This window comes from Abramis brama (genome assembly GCF_963993115.1).
Source record: "Abramis brama genome assembly, chromosome: 1".
Classification (NCBI taxonomy): Eukaryota; Metazoa; Chordata; class Actinopteri; order Cypriniformes; family Leuciscidae; genus Abramis; species Abramis brama.
This window is the reverse complement of record NC_139963.1, coordinates 30,606,527-30,625,574: the sequence shown is the minus strand read 5'-3', so window position 1 is coordinate 30,625,574 and position 19,048 is coordinate 30,606,527. Positions and strand designations below refer to the sequence as shown.

At 36.6% G+C, this 19,048-nt stretch overlaps 2 protein-coding genes across 19 annotated transcripts; both read left to right on the top strand.

Moving 5' to 3' along the window:
• The first annotated feature begins 4,651 nt into the window (after positions 1-4,651).
• g6pc1b (glucose-6-phosphatase catalytic subunit 1b) lies at positions 4,652-6,679 on the top strand. Of its 3 annotated transcripts, none has more exons than XM_084135692.1 (6): positions 4,652-4,821; positions 4,945-5,008; positions 5,210-5,319; positions 5,415-5,514; positions 5,852-5,967; positions 6,081-6,679. In XM_084135692.1, exons 1-6 carry the CDS (start codon positions 4,791-4,793, stop codon positions 6,596-6,598), a joined length of 939 nt encoding a protein of 312 aa, XP_083991818.1. In that variant the 5' UTR covers positions 4,652-4,790; the 3' UTR covers positions 6,599-6,679. The 3 variants fall into 3 exon arrangements, with proteins under 3 accessions (XP_083991818.1, XP_083991817.1, XP_083991819.1); XM_084135693.1 differs by having other exon boundaries at positions 4,681-4,807; XM_084135691.1 differs by having other exon boundaries at positions 4,652-5,008.
• Positions 6,680-7,873: 1,194 nt separating this feature from the next.
• On the top strand, positions 7,874-17,251 carry kat7a (K(lysine) acetyltransferase 7a). Of its 16 annotated transcripts, none has more exons than XM_084131547.1 (16): positions 7,874-8,128; positions 9,551-9,692; positions 9,939-10,118; positions 11,524-11,757; positions 12,495-12,577; positions 12,665-12,751; positions 12,931-13,020; positions 13,103-13,213; positions 13,537-13,575; positions 14,374-14,565; positions 14,720-14,809; positions 14,915-15,055; positions 15,146-15,239; positions 15,499-15,645; positions 16,053-16,159; positions 16,270-17,251. In XM_084131547.1, exons 1-16 carry the CDS (start codon positions 8,114-8,116, stop codon positions 16,366-16,368), a joined length of 1,851 nt encoding a protein of 616 aa, XP_083987673.1. In that variant the 5' UTR covers positions 7,874-8,113; the 3' UTR covers positions 16,369-17,251. The 16 variants fall into 16 exon arrangements, with proteins under 16 accessions (XP_083987673.1, XP_083987682.1, XP_083987675.1 ...); XM_084131555.1 differs by having other exon boundaries at positions 7,885-8,128; positions 13,103-13,192; XM_084131556.1 differs by lacking the exon at positions 13,537-13,575.
• Positions 17,252-19,048: the final 1,797 nt, after the last annotated feature.

Sequence of the window (19,048 nt, the reverse complement as noted above, 5' to 3'; positions counted from 1 at the left end):
CACACATATAGAATGGAATATATATATTCCATTCTCCCCTATAAGGTAAAAGAATTACATTTACTGAATTACATTAGAATTTATCACTGTGCTGCAATCTCTCAGATTTAAACAATGTGTCTCATATATATATAAACCGTATATATATACAGTATATATATGGGGAGAAGCATGGGCTAGTTGTCGCACTTCTTACTACAAAAATGCATTGAACATTTCAACCATTTTCAATGTACTGTTGTCTTAGTAGGGCATATTGTCACAAATGAACACGTCAAAATATAAGCAGTAATACAATTATGAAACAAAACCAATGAAAAAAAAATGCAACAGCAAAAATATAGTAGGTCACATGCAAAAATTGTTCTGGCTAAGAAATCCATCCATCCATTCTCCATACCTCTTGTCCTCTGTTAGGTCACGGGAGGACCCTGGAACACTCTGGATTGGGGGACAGTCCATCGCAGGGCTTGGCTATGAAATATTGTAATTAATTAATTGCATACATTGATAAAACCCTAATAAAATGTAACAGTTTGCTCCAAACTGTCCAATACATTTGTGTAATTAGTCATTTGACTCAATTCTTTATAGTTATCGTGAGACAGACCTGCAGTCTTTGTAACAACCTGTGTAACAACAGGCCTATTCTCCCCTATAAGGTAAAAGAATTTATCACTGTGCTGCAATCGCTCAGATTTAAACAATGTGTCTCATGTGTCATTTCAAACAGTTACAAATAATAAAACAACATTTCATATCTACAAACAGACAAACTGGTGTTCTGAACAAACACAGTGAGACTATATTAATTAGAGTTTGTGCTGTGTTTGTGACATGCTGGGATGAACTCAAAGTAGACTGTCAGAGTGATATAAGCTGTTGCTGACAAAGAACAGACAGTTCTGTCAATATCCAGAGAGACCTGAAGAAAAACAAACAAATATCATGCTTCTGTTATGGTCGCATTTTGTATGTGATTTTTATTTTAGCTTTGATATTTTGTAGAACTTTTTTTTTAAACAATAGTAGCTTTACTTCTTTCTTTCTTTTTTGGTATGATTAGGATTTCAGTTTTTAATCACACTAAGACTTGTTCTCTTGCAGCATTTCTTTGTAATTTGCTAGATAGCCTATATTTGTACTTTCTTCTCTTAAGAAGACAACCAATTGCACCCAACAGTTTAACTTCAGATGTGCTTTTACTTGTTTTCGTGGTTTTACATGTTTTTCTTTGAGTAATTGAATTTCTTGAACACTCCTTAATTAGACTGGTATATCTTTACATCATTCCCAGCCAATGAAATCTGCAGCCCCATCAATCTGTTTTCAAACTATAAACAATGTCCAAAAAAAAAAAAGATTGGTTGAGACTGTGGGAGGCTGGTTTATATTCCTTGCTTAGAAAAACAATGTAGGATTTGTTATTCAGTTAAGGGTTGAAAATGGATAGGGTGGGAATACTTTTATTTGAAGATTTGATCCAGCATAAGATGCAAAATTTACTTGTACTGTAGCTTATAAATATTACTGCAATAATACTGCATTAAGACCTGTTTCAACAGAGCACAGAATCAACTTATCCAAGCTTTGCTGCGTTTCCCATAGTTTCACAGGAGGGATGATAAGTGGTTGTGTATCAATGCAAAAATTCTGAGAAATCCCAGAAAGAGTAATGGCTTCTGGCTTGTTCTTGGAATTCTATAGGTTCCAAGGGTTGCTCAAGCTCTACAGCTGCTGCTTTCAACTTTCCGAGCACTCCCACTGGGAATACAGATCATGATTTCCTGTGGGCTGCACAGTTACAGTTCAATTCAGCGGTCAATCAAAGGCTAAGGCTGACTGCATAATGAGGACTCTGAAAAAAAAAGTTATTTTAATAATTTCATGATCGATTATGACATGCAAAACCAACACATAACGCAAACAAACTAAACATATCCTTCAACTTTATGCATAACTGACACAATCAAACACGTATATTATTACCATGCAAAATATTACCATAAAGAGGGAAAGCAAAGCAAGTGCTTCTAACTAATGTTAAGAAAATTGCTGTGCACTCTGTAACAAGTCTCCTTATCCAACACGCTCAGAGACAGATGTTACATACACTCTACTCCATTTTACATTTATGATGATCTTCTTTCTCACTGGAACATCTCCTTTTTCAGGCCAGCATATATATAGCGAAATATAAATTCACACATTTCAGGAGAACATGTGGTGGACAGTATACAGTATTTATTTTCAAAGCTGAATGCCCACAGGGACTGGCCATTGTTTTTTTGGGGTTTTTTTGGTTATCCGCTGTTGCGTGGGGAAAATTCTTCAGAGACTGGACTTGATAGCATGAGATTAAACTGCCCTTTGTTGAACTGATCACTTCCTGTATGTCTTCCTGTGAATGCGAGCTACATTTGGCTCATTTGAACAAAACTGTTGACTGCAGTAGGCCTAAAATGCATGTTTAACAGCAGAAATCAAAATGCAAAACATGCTGAAATGCAAGAAGGCATCACAAATGAGACATTTTATTATGGTAGTACAATGTCTATCAATGCAGCATGTTGTACATTGACTAGGCTAACATGTCTCCGTAGAGATGGCATCTGTAAACATTGTGGAGCTCTTAACAACCTGCAGGTAGTGTTCTTGTTTACAGTCTGCTCTGGGCATGTTCCATCTTTGTTTTTCCACATGGTTGAGTAGTTCTAGCGACTGTTCTCAGAAGTTCTGGAAGCCAATGGAAAATTTGCCATCTCACAAAGTCGTGAGTCTTTGCACGAACAGGCCTCCAGAGGTTGCTGGAAATTAGCCATCATGTCAAGTCAAGGTAAACAATGTCACGTGAAAGTCCTGGTTCTTCTTCATTTGATGGCCACACTAGTGAACCAGAACTGAGCTACAGTACACAATTTCTTGTCATAGCACATCATTTTCCCCTAAATTTCAATACAGTACACATTACATATTATAGACTACCATTCAAAGTTTGGGGTCAGTAAGTTTTTCTGTTGTTGTTTGTTTTGTTATGGGTTTTTTGAAGACTTTTTTTTTTTTTATTCAGTAAGGATGCATTAAATTGCTCATAAGAGTGAAGATGTTTATAATGTTAAAAATGATTTCTATTTCAAATAGATGTTCTTTAAAATGTTCTAAGTAGTATGCGCACATCCAGAAAATTTTAGGCAGGTGCACGATCAAATCAAGCATTTCAGATTAAACAAAAATCTGAGTTAAACAAAAGAGTAAACAGACCTTCGGGTCGAAACGTAGTCAATAAATTAATACTTTGGAAACAGCAGTGACCGAACCCAACTGTGTATTACATTGGTAATAATAATAATAAATGTTTCTTGAGCAGCAAATCAGCATGTTAGACTTATTTCTGAAGGATCATGTGATGCTGAAGACTAGATTTCAGCATCTAATTTAACACAGGAATAAATTACATTTTAAAATTTGTTAACAGTTAGAAAGCAGTAAATTGTAATAATATTTCACAATATGACCGTTTTACTGTATTTTTGATCAAATGCTGTAAATGCTGTTTTGGTGAGCATAAGATACTTTTCAAAAACAAAACAAAATCGTACAGATCCCAACCTTTATACACTGCTGTTCAAAAGTTTTGGATCGGTAAGATTTTTAATGTTTTTAAAAGAAGTCTCTTCTGCTCACCAAGGCTGCATTTATTTGATTAAAAATACCACACACAAAAAAACAAAAAAACAATATTACAATATTATGACAATTTAAATGAACTGTTTTCTATTTTAATAGATTTTAAAATGTAATTTATTCCTGTGATCAAAGCCGTATTTTCAGCATCATTACTCCAGTCTTCAGTGTCACATGATCCTTCACAAATCATTATAATATGATTATTTGATGATAAAGAAACATTTATGATTATTATCAATGTTGAAAAATGTTTTTTTTAGGATTCTTTGGTGAATAGAAAGTTCAAAAGAACAGCATTTATCTGAAATAGATTTTTTTGTATTCATCAAAGAATCCTGAAATAAAAATGTAAATAACTGTTTTCAACATGTTTTCTTGAGCATCAAATCATATTATAATGATTTCTGAAAGATCATGTGACACTAAAGACTGGAGTAATGATGCTGAAAATTAAGCTTTGATCACAGGAATAAATGACTCTTTACTATATATTCACATAGAAAACAAATTTAAATTGTAATAATATTTCACAATATTACTGTTTTTTTTATTATTTTTAATCAAATAAATGCAGTAAGTGAGCAGAAGAGTCTTCTTTTAAAAACATGCGTGTGTATGTGTGTGTGTGTATGTGTGTGTGTGTGTGTGTGTGTGTGTGTGTGTGTGTGTGTGTGTGTGTGTGTGTGTGTGTGTGGACAAAGAGTCAGGAGCCCTACGTGTCCATGTTATCATCTCATTCAATTAGGGAGTGTCTTTCTCATAATCGAGAGCTAAATTTAGCACACAAAACCTGCCACTTTACAGACATGCACAAACAGGCCCCAACCAGCGTTTAATGTTTAGAGACAATTTTCCCTCTATTTACTCCAGAGTCCAAAGCTCAGGCGGTGCCCAGTGACCAGGCAACTGAGAGGATGAATAAAAGGAGCAGACTGAATTCATGCAGGTCGTTGTTGCGATGACAGTCTGGATTCAAGTCACTGGAAACAAGATGATGAGATTTTACAAATAGTGTATTGTGTTCGCTGAGACTGACAACAGTATCCATACACTGAGAATGAAGATCCATAATACTGTTGTTTTCAAGCAGACCGACAGCAGTAATGGAAGTCTTGTATGGGTATGGGATAAGCAGTACGTTATACCTGCAGACCCATTATGGGCATGCCCAAGGCTGGTTTATGTTTGTGTCAACTGTGGCAGACCTGCGTACAACCTTTTTATTCTTTTTTCCCATCTGGTTCCACCTACAATCAGCAGTGGGAGTGAAGCTGGTCTGGGTTGCTGTTGTGGGAGACTGGCTCAACTTAGTCCTCAAGTGGTAAGTGGTAAATGTTGTTGTTTCAGTAAATATTCAGGAATAGCCTTTTAGAAGATTTTAAAAAAAGAAAAAAAACCTAAATAATAGAATTATCACAAATAAAGCAATCTCTCAACATTGAACATCTTTCATTTGTAATGTAAATAATTTATCTTCATGAAATGTCCTCTAATCTGATCTATTTATTAAATCATTAAATAGGCTCATGTTTGGCGAGCGTCCCTATTGGTGGGTTAAAGAAACTGTTTATTATGGCAACTTGACTCTACCACAAATCAGACAGTTCCCCATGACCTGCGAGACTGGCCCTGGTGAGCATCTCCTGATGGTTCTCATTATAGACAAACCAACACACTAAATCAAAAGCAGATTTCACAGGTTTCATGGATTCTGTCCCCTCTTCAAGGAAGTCCTTCGGGTCATGCGATGGGAGCTGCAGGGGTTTACTACGCCATGATCACATCACTGCTGCCGATTTTGCAGGGATGTGACCCCTTAAAAAGATGGTAAGAGAGTCAGTCATGTTAACCTTCCTTCCCCCTTTTGATAAAGTACTCTGCATGTTCTCAATTGAGATAAAGAGGAAGGGAAGAAAATCTGGGGAATAGCACAACATATCACAATCTACAGTATCTTCCCTGGCTTCCAGTCCAATGGAAATTCCTCATTAGCCTGTAAACTCATTTATCTTAGCAGCTTTGTTTTTTCACCATATCAAGTTCACTCACACAAAGATATTATTCAAAGCCATTTTGAAGAATAACAGGTTCTTCATGTCAATGTTTTGCTGTTTAATATTAATAATACACTTTCCTCTTCCTTTGCATTTGTGCTATGCACTAGGTGCGTCCAGGGTCTTCTTTGGACTCTTTTCTGGGCTGTGCAGGTGTGTGTCAGTCTTTCTCGAGTTTTCATTGCAGCTCATTTCCCACATCAGGTCTTTGCTGGAGTTGTTTCGGGTCAGTTGCAAAAAATATGTTTCATTTTCATTAGTCTGCCTAATACAAGATCTCTTACTTCTCTTGGTTTCAGCATACAGTTTCTTAAGCGATTGTTTACTTTCACTATACAGGCATTGCAGTGGCCAAGGCTTTTAATAGAGTGTCCTGGATCTATTCAGCAAGCTTGAAGGGTTATGTGCACACCATCCTCTTTCTCGTGTTTGTTGCGCTGGGGCTTTATGCTCTGTTGGATGCTGCTTCAATAGACCCCTACTGGAGCCTAATGAAGGCACAGAAGTGGTGCATTCAGTCTGAATGGGTCCATCTGGACACCACACCCTTCGCTGGCCTCCTCCGCAACACCGGGGCCCTGTTCGGCCTAGGGCTGAGCCTCCATTTGCCTATTCATGGTGATCTGCAAAAAAACAAGAGATGTGGAAACAGCGCCGTTTACAGACTGACCTGTACAGCAGCAACACTGCCACTCCTGAGCCTCTTAGACTCATTCAGACCACCAACTAGCACTAATGCTCTCTTCTATGCGCTTTCTTTCTGTAAGAGCGCCACTGTGCCTCTAACCACAATAAGTTTTGTACCTTACTGCATGAGCACATTAGCAAATGTATACCACAGAATGAAAGCACATTAAACTTTTTATTTTTTGCCAATTAAGTTGGCACTATTGCCACTTACCAAAGTTGGTAAGTTGTTACTATTTCTCACTTTGCCTGTTTTGTATTATTCTAGAATATATATATATATATATATATGAAGAGTTCAGATGCAAAAGCCTCTAAGTGCCATCTGAAATTTTCTTCTAGAATGATATTTTTTTATCAAGCTTGTATATTTAAGTTCAGTAATTTCACTTAAATGGCAATGGAAATTACCTATTAATTGTCATTTAAGTGAAATTACTGAACTTAAATATACGAGCTTGATAAAAATGATCATTCTAGAAGAAAATTTCAGATGGCACTTAGAGGCTTTTGCTTCTGAACTCTTCATATATATATATTACTTTATGCTTTGATTTTAATGTATACAAATTAAAGCAGAGATTTCATGAATATATTGAAAGAGCTGTGAAATAAAGATATCAAAGGGCTACATCTGAGTAACAATAAAGTTTTCAGTCAAAATGTATGCACATTTATTATGCAGTATATTACATTATTCAACATAATCGTTTGATATGTTTGTGTTACATTTTGCTCGCGTGAATTAGTTCGTGTTTCATAATTGTTTTACTGTTTAAATTGAGCTTAAAATAGGCTGTTAAATGTCAGGTTCAGTTGTGACAACTTACCCCATTTGGTGTGATAAAACCTCTCTATAAAAAGCAAATGTTTGTTCAGTGTGCCTACAAAGAAATTGACTATCAAAAATAAACAAAACAAAAAAGTAAAAAGGGTTACAACCACTGATCTATATAATGACAATCAGTGGTTACAACTAGCCCTGGTAACCCCTATTATGAATCAAACACTTTTTTTATATTGAGCTTGAACAATAAGCTTACCATGATATGTTGCACATAATAACAATATATTATTGGCATAATAAATGAACAATTTTATAGTGTCATTGACTGTGGAAAAGCAAGTGTTTTAAATGTATTAACATTGATATGTAGTTCCAGGACCCTTTAAAAAATCAAACTCAACGATGAAAAACCATAAATAGACAACATGGACAACATCATGTCTTCATCAGTGACATTACGACTCAGTATCGCCATCTAGCGACAGAAGTATTAAAAGAGGAACTGCACAACGGTAAAGAAATATATTTTTCTCTATGTTTTTACTCGATAGACGTTTGTAATCTGTTGAAAAAATAGAATAACTATAAACAAATCCTCCATATCTATTTAATACAATAGTTACTTCCTCGTGCTTATCATTTTCCGTGAGACCTTTAAATACAATTTTTCTACCGGAAGTTGAGAATGTAAACAACAGACGCGCGCAGTCATGACCTGTGACTGTCTGTGATGTTTCAGTTTCTTTACACCTGATTAATGTTTCCCTTTGGATTCCACTGGAATGCATCACATATGCCGCCCTCGACAAGTTTATTCGACCTAACTGCATGAAGAAACCAAGCACAAAATTAACCCGTGTGTATCGGATGCAGTGAGGGAGAGTCGCGGATAAGCGCTATGCCGCGGCGGAAGGTATGAAGAAGGCCAGCTGCAGCTGTACATGCTCATATAGCGCTCGCATCACTCACCTGTGTGTGTGTGTGTGTGTGTGTGTGTGTGTGTGTGTGTCATCACGAGATCCAGCAGTTTGCATGGGCGCCGTCGCAGTCATCCTTTGCAAATGACTGTCATGATTTTTCAAGTTAATTTGTTTGTGCGGGGAATGTGTAGATGGTAGTCAAAACTATAAAGTTTAGGCTCGAAATGTACCAGTTAATTGGAACATGTCTGTGTAATTACATAATACGATATTTCCAGCCTTTAATAAGCACAAACACTTTATAAAAATACAAATTAAATGTTTATATATTTTAAGCTTATATATAAAATACGGTCACATAGCCTATCACACACATCAGTTCAGACAGAGTTGTATTTTTGTGATACAAGAAAAATGGCTAAAATGTGGTCATTTTTCTCACAGTCATTGTAATTACCTAATATCTTATGTTTTTATTCGTGCTGATAATGCAATATTTACTATCAGGATAATATATTCTTGTTAACATTCTTTCTGTGGTATTAGGATTCATGATGCATTGCAGCTCACCCAAAATAATGATTCTGACTTGTGATGCAGCCTGAATCACAATCACACTGTGTTCGTTCATTGGCCAGAAGAGACTGAGCCTGGATTCTCCCAAGATTTGTTTTCTCCATTCTGTCACCTCTGAGTTTGGGTTTCTTGCCACTGTCACCTCTGGCTTGCTTAGTTAGGGACACTTAATATTCAGCAATATGATTGATCTGACTGTACTGACGCTGTTGTATGAGAACAGAACTGAGCTGGACAATGACATCAGTGTTTTCTACAGAGCTGCTTTATAGATAAAATTAACTATTTTAATAATTGATGATCATTACAATGAAACTGAACAACAGCCGAAATGCATCATTTCCTGTTATCCCTGTAAACACTCTGTATTATATTAATAAAGGTGACTTGACCTGACTTGAAGCATCAGAGCCCATGGCATTTTTATTAGATTTTGGTTCATTGTGTACACCCATCTTTAGCCTATATTAATCTAGTTAAAATATTTAGATTCCTTCAAGCCAGGGACCCCAGTGTAAAAAAAAGCTCAGTAACACTTTATTAATGTAGTTTTCTGTTATTGAAGATAATGTAATACATTTCATATTCTTAAGTTTTATTAAGAATATGAACATATATTACTACTTTATATAAATTAGGTAAGAACCCCTGGTTGAAACCCCTGGGTTTGTGTGATTAAATTGAGAAACATACTCACCTGGGTCATTGTCACAGGTCATGAAAAACTTGCCATCCTTTTAAAGGTCATTTTATTTCATATGAATCAGTGTCTGTATAACAATAAAAAGATACATTTTGTATTCAGTGACCAAAAGGTTTTTGATGTTTCTGACTCTTAGAAAAATGCGGGCAGTAGCTCTGAAGGTACAGAGGATTCAGATTTCTCCGCTGAGCACACAGACAGCTCAGAGAGTGACACCCACACGGTTAGAAACACCCGACTCACTCGATCCTCTCTGAGACTCAGCCGCAACTCGCAAGGTAGGACACGAGAGAGCAGCCGTTGCCATATGACTTACTAAGAGCTCTTCTGTAAAAGTGTGATTTACTTTTTCACTGGGCTGTAGGAATTATGAAATAATCATGTGATTTTACTTGCTCCAACATAAAAATATAATTGTAATCTTGCACCAATAGGTGATGGTTTGATTGGTAGAAAGCGTGATTGGTGGAGATTGGTGGAGAAAAGAATGAATGAACGAACAAACCTGAGAGCTTTGTTTCTAGATTCCAGTCCTGTGGGGAACCCTTCTGCCCCGGTTTCAGAGGAGGTGGTGAACTATTCCACCCGCCGTGTGACTCGTAGTCAACAGCAGGGGGTGACAGTCTCGCCCAAGAAATACCCCTTGAGGCAGAGTCGCTCTTCTGGCTCAGACACGGAGCAGCATGGGGAAATCTCAGAGAGGGGTAGGAGGAGAAAACCGCATGGTTCTTCACTCATGCCTTCCCTCATTTGAGTATCTCCATGCTTAGCTCTGCTCACATGTGCTTCTCTTCATTTGCTCTTTTTTTTTTATTATTAATGACAAGTCAGAGTTCATACAACATGTTAACTTCACACAACATGAGTTTTCTCACAGGTTTTCTCTTAAGATTCAAAAGTTGGGGGTCAGTTAGATACAATTTTTGAAAGAAATGAATACTTGTATTTGCAAGGATACATGAAATTAATCAGAAGTTACATTTATAATGTTACAAAAGATTTATAGTTGCTGTTAAAAATAAATACTTTCTGTTCATCAAAGAATCCTGAAAAATCACGGTTTCCACAAACATATTAAGTAGTGCAAATGTTTTGATATAATTTGATAACTGATCATATCAACAATGATAATACTAATAAATGTTTCCAAATCAGTATATAATGATTTCTGAAGGATCATGTGGCACTGAAGACTGGAGTAATGATGCTGGATAATCAGCTTTGTCATCACAGGAATAAATCGCATTTTAAAATATATTAAAATAGAAAACAGTTATTTCAAATTGTAACAATAATTCTGTTTTTACTGTATTTTTAATCAAATAAATGAATCCTTGGTGAGCATGAGAGACTTCTTTCAAAAACATTAAAAAAACTCAGCGACCCCAGACTTTTGAACGGCAGTTTATATCATTTTCATAATTCTTTGTTAAGCTGCAAAAAAATTATTATTTCGAGTAATGCATACATCATTTCATGTTATTCTGTGGCTTTTGCCTACTTTTTCCATTTTCATTTGCTATAATTTGAATTCATATGCACCACTCAAACAAACAAACACCCTAAAATAGTTAACTCAGTTCAATTGTTTTGTAAAAATATCTCGAGCATTAATAAAACTACCATATGTTGCATTTGAAAGGCATCCTGTCTTTTGAAATTAGTTAAATTTGACTTAATTTTAAAAGTTGAAAAATGTATTAAGTTTGTCTGGAGAAAATAAAAAACTGTAGACTTGTCTTTTTGCTAATATTGTCATGAAATTATAGGACAACGACAATCAACATTTTATAATTATTAAATCCAGTTTTTTTAACAAGATTGATCATCACATATTGAATCATTTTTATACTGTAGATTACTGATAAATATGTTCAATATTATAATCCCAACTTTCAAGAGATGTGGTTTGTACTGTATGTAGTTAGCTATACTTTCACTTGTACCCCCTCTTGTTATGATATTGTTTCATCCTCCCTTTCCTCTGTAGTTGGTTACACATTTAATACAGTTTTCATTTATATTTAGTTTTCATGTAATGATTAGAATATACCTTATCACATTCCTAGACTTTATACGGCCCGGTTTTCTGTTGTGTTGGTCATCCAGACATTAAGCAAAGCGCAGACCATGATGAGTCCCCACCCAGAACGCCCACAGGCAATGCTCCTTCCTCTGAGTCTGACATTGACATGTCCAGCCCAAATGTGTCTCATGATGAGAGCCTGGCAAAGGAACTATCACTGAAAGAATCCGGCCTTGCTCACCGGCCCAAAAGACGGCGCTTTCATGAGAGCTACAACTTTAACATGAAGTGCCCCACACCTGGTTGTAATTCACTTGGTAATTGGATTTCAGGTCCTCTATTTTAATTGATAAGAATATTTACAATACCGTTCAAAAGTTTGGGTCCAAAATTTTAATTCTAAAATCTAAAATAAATCTGTCATGCTCACCAAGGCTGCATTTATTTGATCCAAAATACAGTAAAAACAGGAGTATTGTGAAACATTGTTACAATTTGAAATAACTGTTTTCTATATTAATATATTTTAATTCCTTTATTTATTCCTGTGATGACAAAGCTGATTATCCAGCATCATTACTCCAGTCTTCAGTGTCACATGATCCTTCAGAAATCATTATATACTGATTTGGAAACATTTATTAGTATTATCATTGTTGATATGATCAATTATCAAATTATATCAAAACATTTGCACTACTTAATATTTTTGTGGAAACCTGCTCAGGAAACTTTTATTATTATTATCTGTGTTGAAAACAGTTGAGATGCTTGATATTTTTGTGGAAACCATAATAAAAAATCAGGATTCTTTAATCATAAATGTCTTTACTGTCCATTTTGATCAATTTAATGTGTCCTTTCTGAATAAAAGAATTTCTGGAAAAAAAAAAGAATTTCACTGACTCCAAACTTTTGACCGGTAGTGTATTTCTGTTATTCATTTATATATTAATAGTGGTTTTATTTTTTAGGTTTTGTTATGTTTACAGACTTTTTTAATGCAGTATTAAAACACTGAAATACTGAAATTCCACCTTCATTCCTCTTTCAGGACATTTGACAGGGAAGCATGAAAGGCACTTTTCAATATCTGGATGTCCACTGTACCATAACCTCTCAGCAGACGAGTGTAAGGTAAGGGTTGTTACCGACGAAACCTTTAACCAGATTATATTTTCCTGAAACATTAAGGTTTGCCCAAAAATCAAACATTTTACTCAGGTGAAGGCAAGCTCCCGAGACAAACATGTGGAGGAGAGGACGCTGTCACAGCGGCAGGATGAGAACCGTCATTCCGCCCGGCAACAGGTAAAGCAGCACACCAAGTATTTACCGTCCTCACTCGTGAACCGGTATGTGCCCTAGTAATGATCCCTGTTGTATGACATTCTTTAAGAGCTACTTTCAGGTTCTATGTGCAGTGAACTTTACGTGTCAATTAAATAGTGTCTAGCACTCACATTCTCTGAGTTACCGCTTCCCTCCAGGCCCAGGCAGAGAGGCAGCTGCGATATAAGGAGAAGGTGACAGAGATGAGGAGGAAGAGAAACTCTGTTCCACAAAAAGACAAGTACATGGTGGGTGTCACATGCTCCATATATGAAGATCCCTCAGCAGATTCATGTATCAATCGCTTAGCTCTTGTTTGACTCCCTCCAGGAGCACAGACCGTCCCATGGCAGCAGTCGTGAGCCTCTGCTGGAGAACATCACAAGTGACTATGACCTGGAGCTGTTTAGAAAAGCCCAGGCACGTGCTTCGGATGATCTTGTAAGAGAGAAGACCCATCACATTTTCGCCCCTCTTGTTTTCTTCCTTTCCCCTCTCATTTTCATGAATCGGTAAAGATCGCAGGTGGGATGAGCCTTCGCACCACTGATTTCTGGGATATGCAATGGGCCCACGCTGGACTCTCTTCCACTGTAGCCTCCACACTGCTGCCATTCTCTCATCTGTAGCATGGAGTGTCACTCAAAGTTTTAGGGCACAATACTTGATCTGTTCTGCCAAGACCACCTTTCCTTAAAGGGACAGAAATTCTGTCATTTACTAACCACCATGACATTTCAAACCTGTATTTCGTTATCTTTTAGAGCTTGACTGGGGAAAAAGTCATTTGGAACAACAAGAAGGTGTGTAAGTAATGACAGAATTGTTATTTTTGGTTGAGCTGTTCCTTTAAGAGAAAAGAATAATATTAACTTGAGTGGACATTACATGCACCTTCTTATTTTCTCCAGCTGATTTATATCTTAACTTTTAATTTTTACATTGCCATCTGTTTATTAATTAGGACATTCTCTGAAAATGTACACTTCCGCTGAAAAGTTTGAGGGTTGGTACATTTTTTTAAATGTTATTGAAGAAATATTTTATGCTCACCAAGGCTGCATTTATCAAAATTTTTTTAAACAGCCATAAAAAAACTGTCATATATTATTGCAATTTAAAATAACTGTTTTTTATTTTAATGTATTTTGAAATGTAATTTATTCCTGTGATGTCATAGCTGAATGTTCAGCATCATTACTCCAGTCTTCAGTGTCACATGATCCTTCAGAAATCATTCTAATATCATGATTTGATGCTCAAGAAACATTTATGATTATTATCAATGTTGAAAACAGTTGTGCTGCTTAATAATTTTGTGGAAACCATTTAGTTGAAATAGAAATAATGTAACAATGTAAATGTCTTTACTGTCACTTCTGATTGATTTAATGCATCCTTACTGGATAAAAGCATTCATTTCTTTCTTTAAAAAAAAAATCACACTGACCCCAAGCTTTTGAACGGTAGTGTATATCTCAACCTCCTCACTCACATGTGAATCTTCTGTGGTAGGCCTCAGGGTTTTTTCCTTCTAACTGAGTGTGGTCATTTCCTCTAGTCAGACCTGTGTTTCTCCCACCCTTCATTGGTCCTTGCAGGAAAAACTCCGGCTCGAGGGACAGGTCACAGAGGGCGGCAACATGATAAAGGCCATTGTGTTCGGCCGCTACGAGTTGGACACTTGGTACCACTCGCCGTACCCCGAAGAGTACGCACGCCTTGGCCGTCTCTACATGTGCGAGTTCTGCCTAAAATACATGAAGAGTCAGACTATTTTGCGACGTCACATGGTAACTTTTTCACATGTTCAGTTAATAACGGTTTAAATTTGAACTTAAGGAGGAGACAACGACTTCAATTATGATTCATAAATTTTCCCCAGCTCTAAATCAATACATTGATAAGTGTGTGTTTTTGCCTCTCTCTTATTTCACTTGCGATCAGGCCAAATGTGTGTGGAAACATCCACCAGGTGATGAGATTTACAGAAAGGGGGCTATATCTGTTTTTGAAGTGGATGGCAAGAAGAACAAGGTAGACCTTCTACCAGGACTCTTGATTATCAAATATCAGTCAGTCCACATATTAATTTGTGATTCTGCCTCACTGACACTGGCTTTTGTTGTTGTTTTTTTGCAGATTTATTGCCAAAACCTGTGTCTGCTTGCCAAACTCTTCCTGGACCACAAAACACTGTACTACGATGTGGAGCCGTTCCTCTTCTATGTGATGACTGAAGCTGACAATACCGGCTGCCATCTTGTAGGATACTTCTCCAAGGTACTCTGTTAGTGAATCCAGTGCACCACAAACTTCAGTTACCTTGCAAGTGATGGTTTTGTGGTAATCAAAATACGTATTTGGATTTAGGAAAAGAATTCATTCCTGAACTACAATGTCTCCTGCATCCTGACCATGCCACAATATATGAGGCAGGGTTATGGCAAGATGCTGATTGATTTCAGTGAGTGCAGTAGATCTAGACCTTTTATATCTACGTTTTGTTATTCCTGTGTTTAAGCTTAAACAAAAGATCGGTCTTGCAAATAGGTGGTTTTAAACTTACAATTGCAACCACAGATTACATAATTTATGTTATGTTATTTTTTTAAAAGGCAAAGAATGTGTTAAAATAGCTCCTTTATTACTGTGTGGTCACGTGCACTCTGTAATTAATGGAAGAGATGAGCATGTTAGTGTGTGAATGGCTGGTATCTGCACAGGTTACCTGCTGTCCAAAGTAGAGGAGAAGGTTGGTTCTCCTGAGCGGCCTCTCTCTGATCTCGGCCTCATCAGTTACAGGAGCTACTGGAAAGAAGTGCTCCTGCGCTACCTGCACAACTTCCAGGGCAAAGAAATCTCCATTAAAGGTACTTAGTGTTACACGCACTACTGTTAAAAAAAAATGGGGGTCAGAAAGAAAGACATTATAAGCATGCATTAAATTGATCAAAAGTGACAGTAAAGACATTAATGATGTTACAATAATGATTGGGAAAACAGCATCTCTGGTTTCCACAAAGATATTAAGCAGCACAACTGTTTTCAACATTGATAATAATAAAAAATATTGAGCATCAAATCATCATATTAGAATGATTTCTAAAGGGTCACGTGACACTAAAGACTGGAGTAATGATGAAAAAACATTTTAAAAAATCTTAGCGACCCCAGACTTTTGAATGGTAATGTATTTTCTTTTATGCTTATCATAAAGATTTAATACTGAATAGTGATTTTTTTTCTTTCTTTCTCAAATATTAACTCTTGGGAGCAGAAATCAGTCAAGAAACGGCTGTCAATCCTGTAGACATTGTCAGCACTTTACAGTCACTCCAGATGCTGAAGTACTGGAAAGGGAAGCACCTGATCTTAAAAAGACAGGTAATTGTAATGTAATGTATGTGGTGATTTTAGTACCAGACTGTTAACATGAATTATAGGTTTATTATTTAGTGGTTTCTAATGCATCTAAATGATTGAATGATCTTTAGGATCTGATTGATGATTGGAAAACCAAAGAGGCAAAACGTGGAAGCAGCAAGACTATTGACCCTACGGCCTTGAAGTGGAGCCCACCCAAAGGAACATAAGACAATAATCTGCATGCTCTTCCCTGTTTGCTGTAGTTTAGCAGGTCTTGCTCACTATAGAAAAAGCTTAACAAATAGGAAAGCATTTTCTTGTTACAGTAAGTTACAAGTAAAGCTGCAATCTTAACTGAATCGTGTTTGTCACATGATGCAGCTAGCATTTAGAGTTACCTTAACTGTCCTATTCTAGGTTTTTGAAACATGGTTAACACATTTCAACATGCATTGTAGAACTGCTGCATATGAGATCCTATCATCTAACTTATTTTGAGCTGAGTACCAGTGTTTGATACTCAAATGGCAATTGTTTTTACTGTTGTTTTTAGTCACAGTTCACAGCAAAAAATTGCATCTCTTTATTTTAGAGAATTGACTATCTGACTTGTATATTTATGTGTTTCTGCCACTAACTGTTTTGTGAGCTGAAGAGCTTGACTCTTCTAATTGGGTTCTTGTTTCTTTTTAAATTCCTCTTAACCAGATATGTATTTCCAACCATATTTGACATTAGCCAAAGTCACTGCAAGTAAAAAATTATATTTTATTATTTCAAGTAAGACTAACTTGTATTTTGGAACAGACATATTGTAGTAAATATGATATATTTACCCTTCATTGTCGTATTATTTTTTTCAAAAGTCTACAACAAAAACTATTAAGTGGAAGCTTAGTTTATAGCATGTTTTGGCTATATATTGCAGCAAGTGTGTAATTTGTGAGCAGCCAGAATAGCTTAATTTAGCTCATAGAATTACCGTGATGCACTTGTAAACTCCACATAGTGGATTTAACACAGATTATACTATGATATGTCAGTAGCATGTGTTGCACTTGATTTTCTATGTCTCTCCTCCAAAATAAATTTAGTCACTGTTTAAATCGATGAAGCTCTGTGAGTTCATTGGATATAAACCCACACGAATCACGAAAGAAGATATTTTGAAGTATGTTGGTAACTTACTTAAGAAAATCAATAATATCAGAAAGGTGATCAGCACATCCTTGAGTTGCGCGGGGATCAGACAGATCAGACCACCTGAGAAAGTAGTTACTACAGTATGTCTGATTTCAAAGAAATTGATGGCAACATTTTGGAAGAAACCATACAGCACCTTAAAACATCAACCTGCACTCTTGACACACTTCCCACATCTTTTTTCAAAAGTGTGTTAAACAGTTTAGAAGCAGATCTCCTAGAAGTGGTAAATGCCTCACTTCTCTCTGGGAGTTTTCCAAACTCCCTTAAAACTGCATGTTGTCAAGCCCCTCCTGAAAAAGAGCAATCTGGATAAGACCATATTAAGCAACTATAGACCGATCTCAAATCTTCCTTTCACAGGCAAGATCATTGAAAAAGTTGTCTTCAATCAGCTGAACAAATTCTTAAGCTCGAATGGATACTTTGACAATTTTCAATCTGGTTTTCGACCGCACCACAGCACAGAGACAGCGCTCATAAAGATAATAAACGATATTCGCTTAAATACTGATACAGGCAAATTATCAGTGCTGGTACTACTCGACCTCAGTGCTGCATTTGACACTGTCGATCACAACATACTTCTTGACAGGCTGGAAAACTGGGTCGGGCTTTCAGGGATAGTCCTAAAATGGTTCAGGTCATACTTAGAAGGGAGAGGTTATTATGTGAGTATAGGAGACCATAAGTCTGAGTGGACGTCCATGACATGCGGAGTCCCTCAAGGCTCAATTCTTGCGCCACTCCTGTTCAACCTGTATATGCTCCCACTGAGCCAAATAATGAGAAAGAACCAAATTGCTTACCACAGCTATGCAGACGACACACAGATCTACTTAGCCCTATCGCCTAACGATTACAGCCCCATTGACTCCCTGTGCCAATGCATTGATGAAGTCAACAGTTGGATGTGTCAAAACTTTCTTCAGTTAAACAAAGACAAAACTGAAGTCATTGCATTTGGAAACAAAGATGAAGTTCTCAAGGTGAACGCATACCTTCAGGGGTCAAACAACTAAACATCAAGTCAGGAATCTTGGTGTGACGCTAGAGTCAGACCTTAGTTTCAGTAGTCATGTCAAAGCAATAACTAAATCAGCATACTATCATCTGAAAAATATTGCAAGAATTAGATACTTTGTTTCCAGACAAGACTTAGAGAAACTTGTGCATGCTTTCATCACCAGCAGGGTGGATTATTGTAACGGACTCCTCACTGGCCTTCCCAAAAAGACCATAAGACAGTTGCAGCTCATACAGAACGCTGCCGCCAGAAAATATGAACATATCACACCAGTCCTCAGGTCTTTAAACTGGCTCCCAGTTACATTTAGAATTGATTTTAAAGTATTTTATATAAATCACTCAATGGCCTAGGACCTCAATACATTGCAGATATGCTCACTGAATATAAACAGATCACTCAGATCATTAGGATCATATCAGCTAGAAATACCAAGGGTTCACTCTAAGCATGGCGAGTCCGCTTTTAGCTATTATGCCAGCCGCAGCTGAACCAGCTTCCAGAAGAGATTAGATGTGCTCCTACAGTAGTCACATTCAAATCCAGACTCAAAACAATTCTGTTTAGCTGTGCATTTACTGAATGAGCACTGTGCCGCTGTTCGTCCGACTGTTTGCACTGTATTTCATTTCCTTTTTATTATAAACTGTTCTTATTTCTTTTATTTTAATTACATC

What these genes read in the sequence shown, in the direction of transcription:
- kat7a (XM_084131547.1), top strand. An exon ending in CACGTGCTTCGGATGATCTT is followed by an intron (nt 13,214 to 13,536) that starts GTAAGAGAGAAG and finishes GTTATCTTTTAG; the next exon opens with AGCTTGACTGGGGAAAAAGT. An exon ending in CAAAGAAATCTCCATTAAAG is followed by an intron (nt 15,646 to 16,052) that starts GTACTTAGTGTT and finishes TCTTGGGAGCAG; the next exon opens with AAATCAGTCAAGAAACGGCT.
- g6pc1b (XM_084135691.1), top strand. Translation starts at nt 4,791, where the DNA reads ATGGAAGTCTTGTATGGGTATGGGATAAGCAGTACGTTATACCTGCAG. An exon ending in CTCAACTTAGTCCTCAAGTG is followed by an intron (nt 5,009 to 5,209) that starts GTAAGTGGTAAA and finishes ATCATTAAATAG; the next exon opens with GCTCATGTTTGGCGAGCGTC. An exon ending in GACCTGCGAGACTGGCCCTG is followed by an intron (nt 5,320 to 5,414) that starts GTGAGCATCTCC and finishes CCCCTCTTCAAG; the next exon opens with GAAGTCCTTCGGGTCATGCG.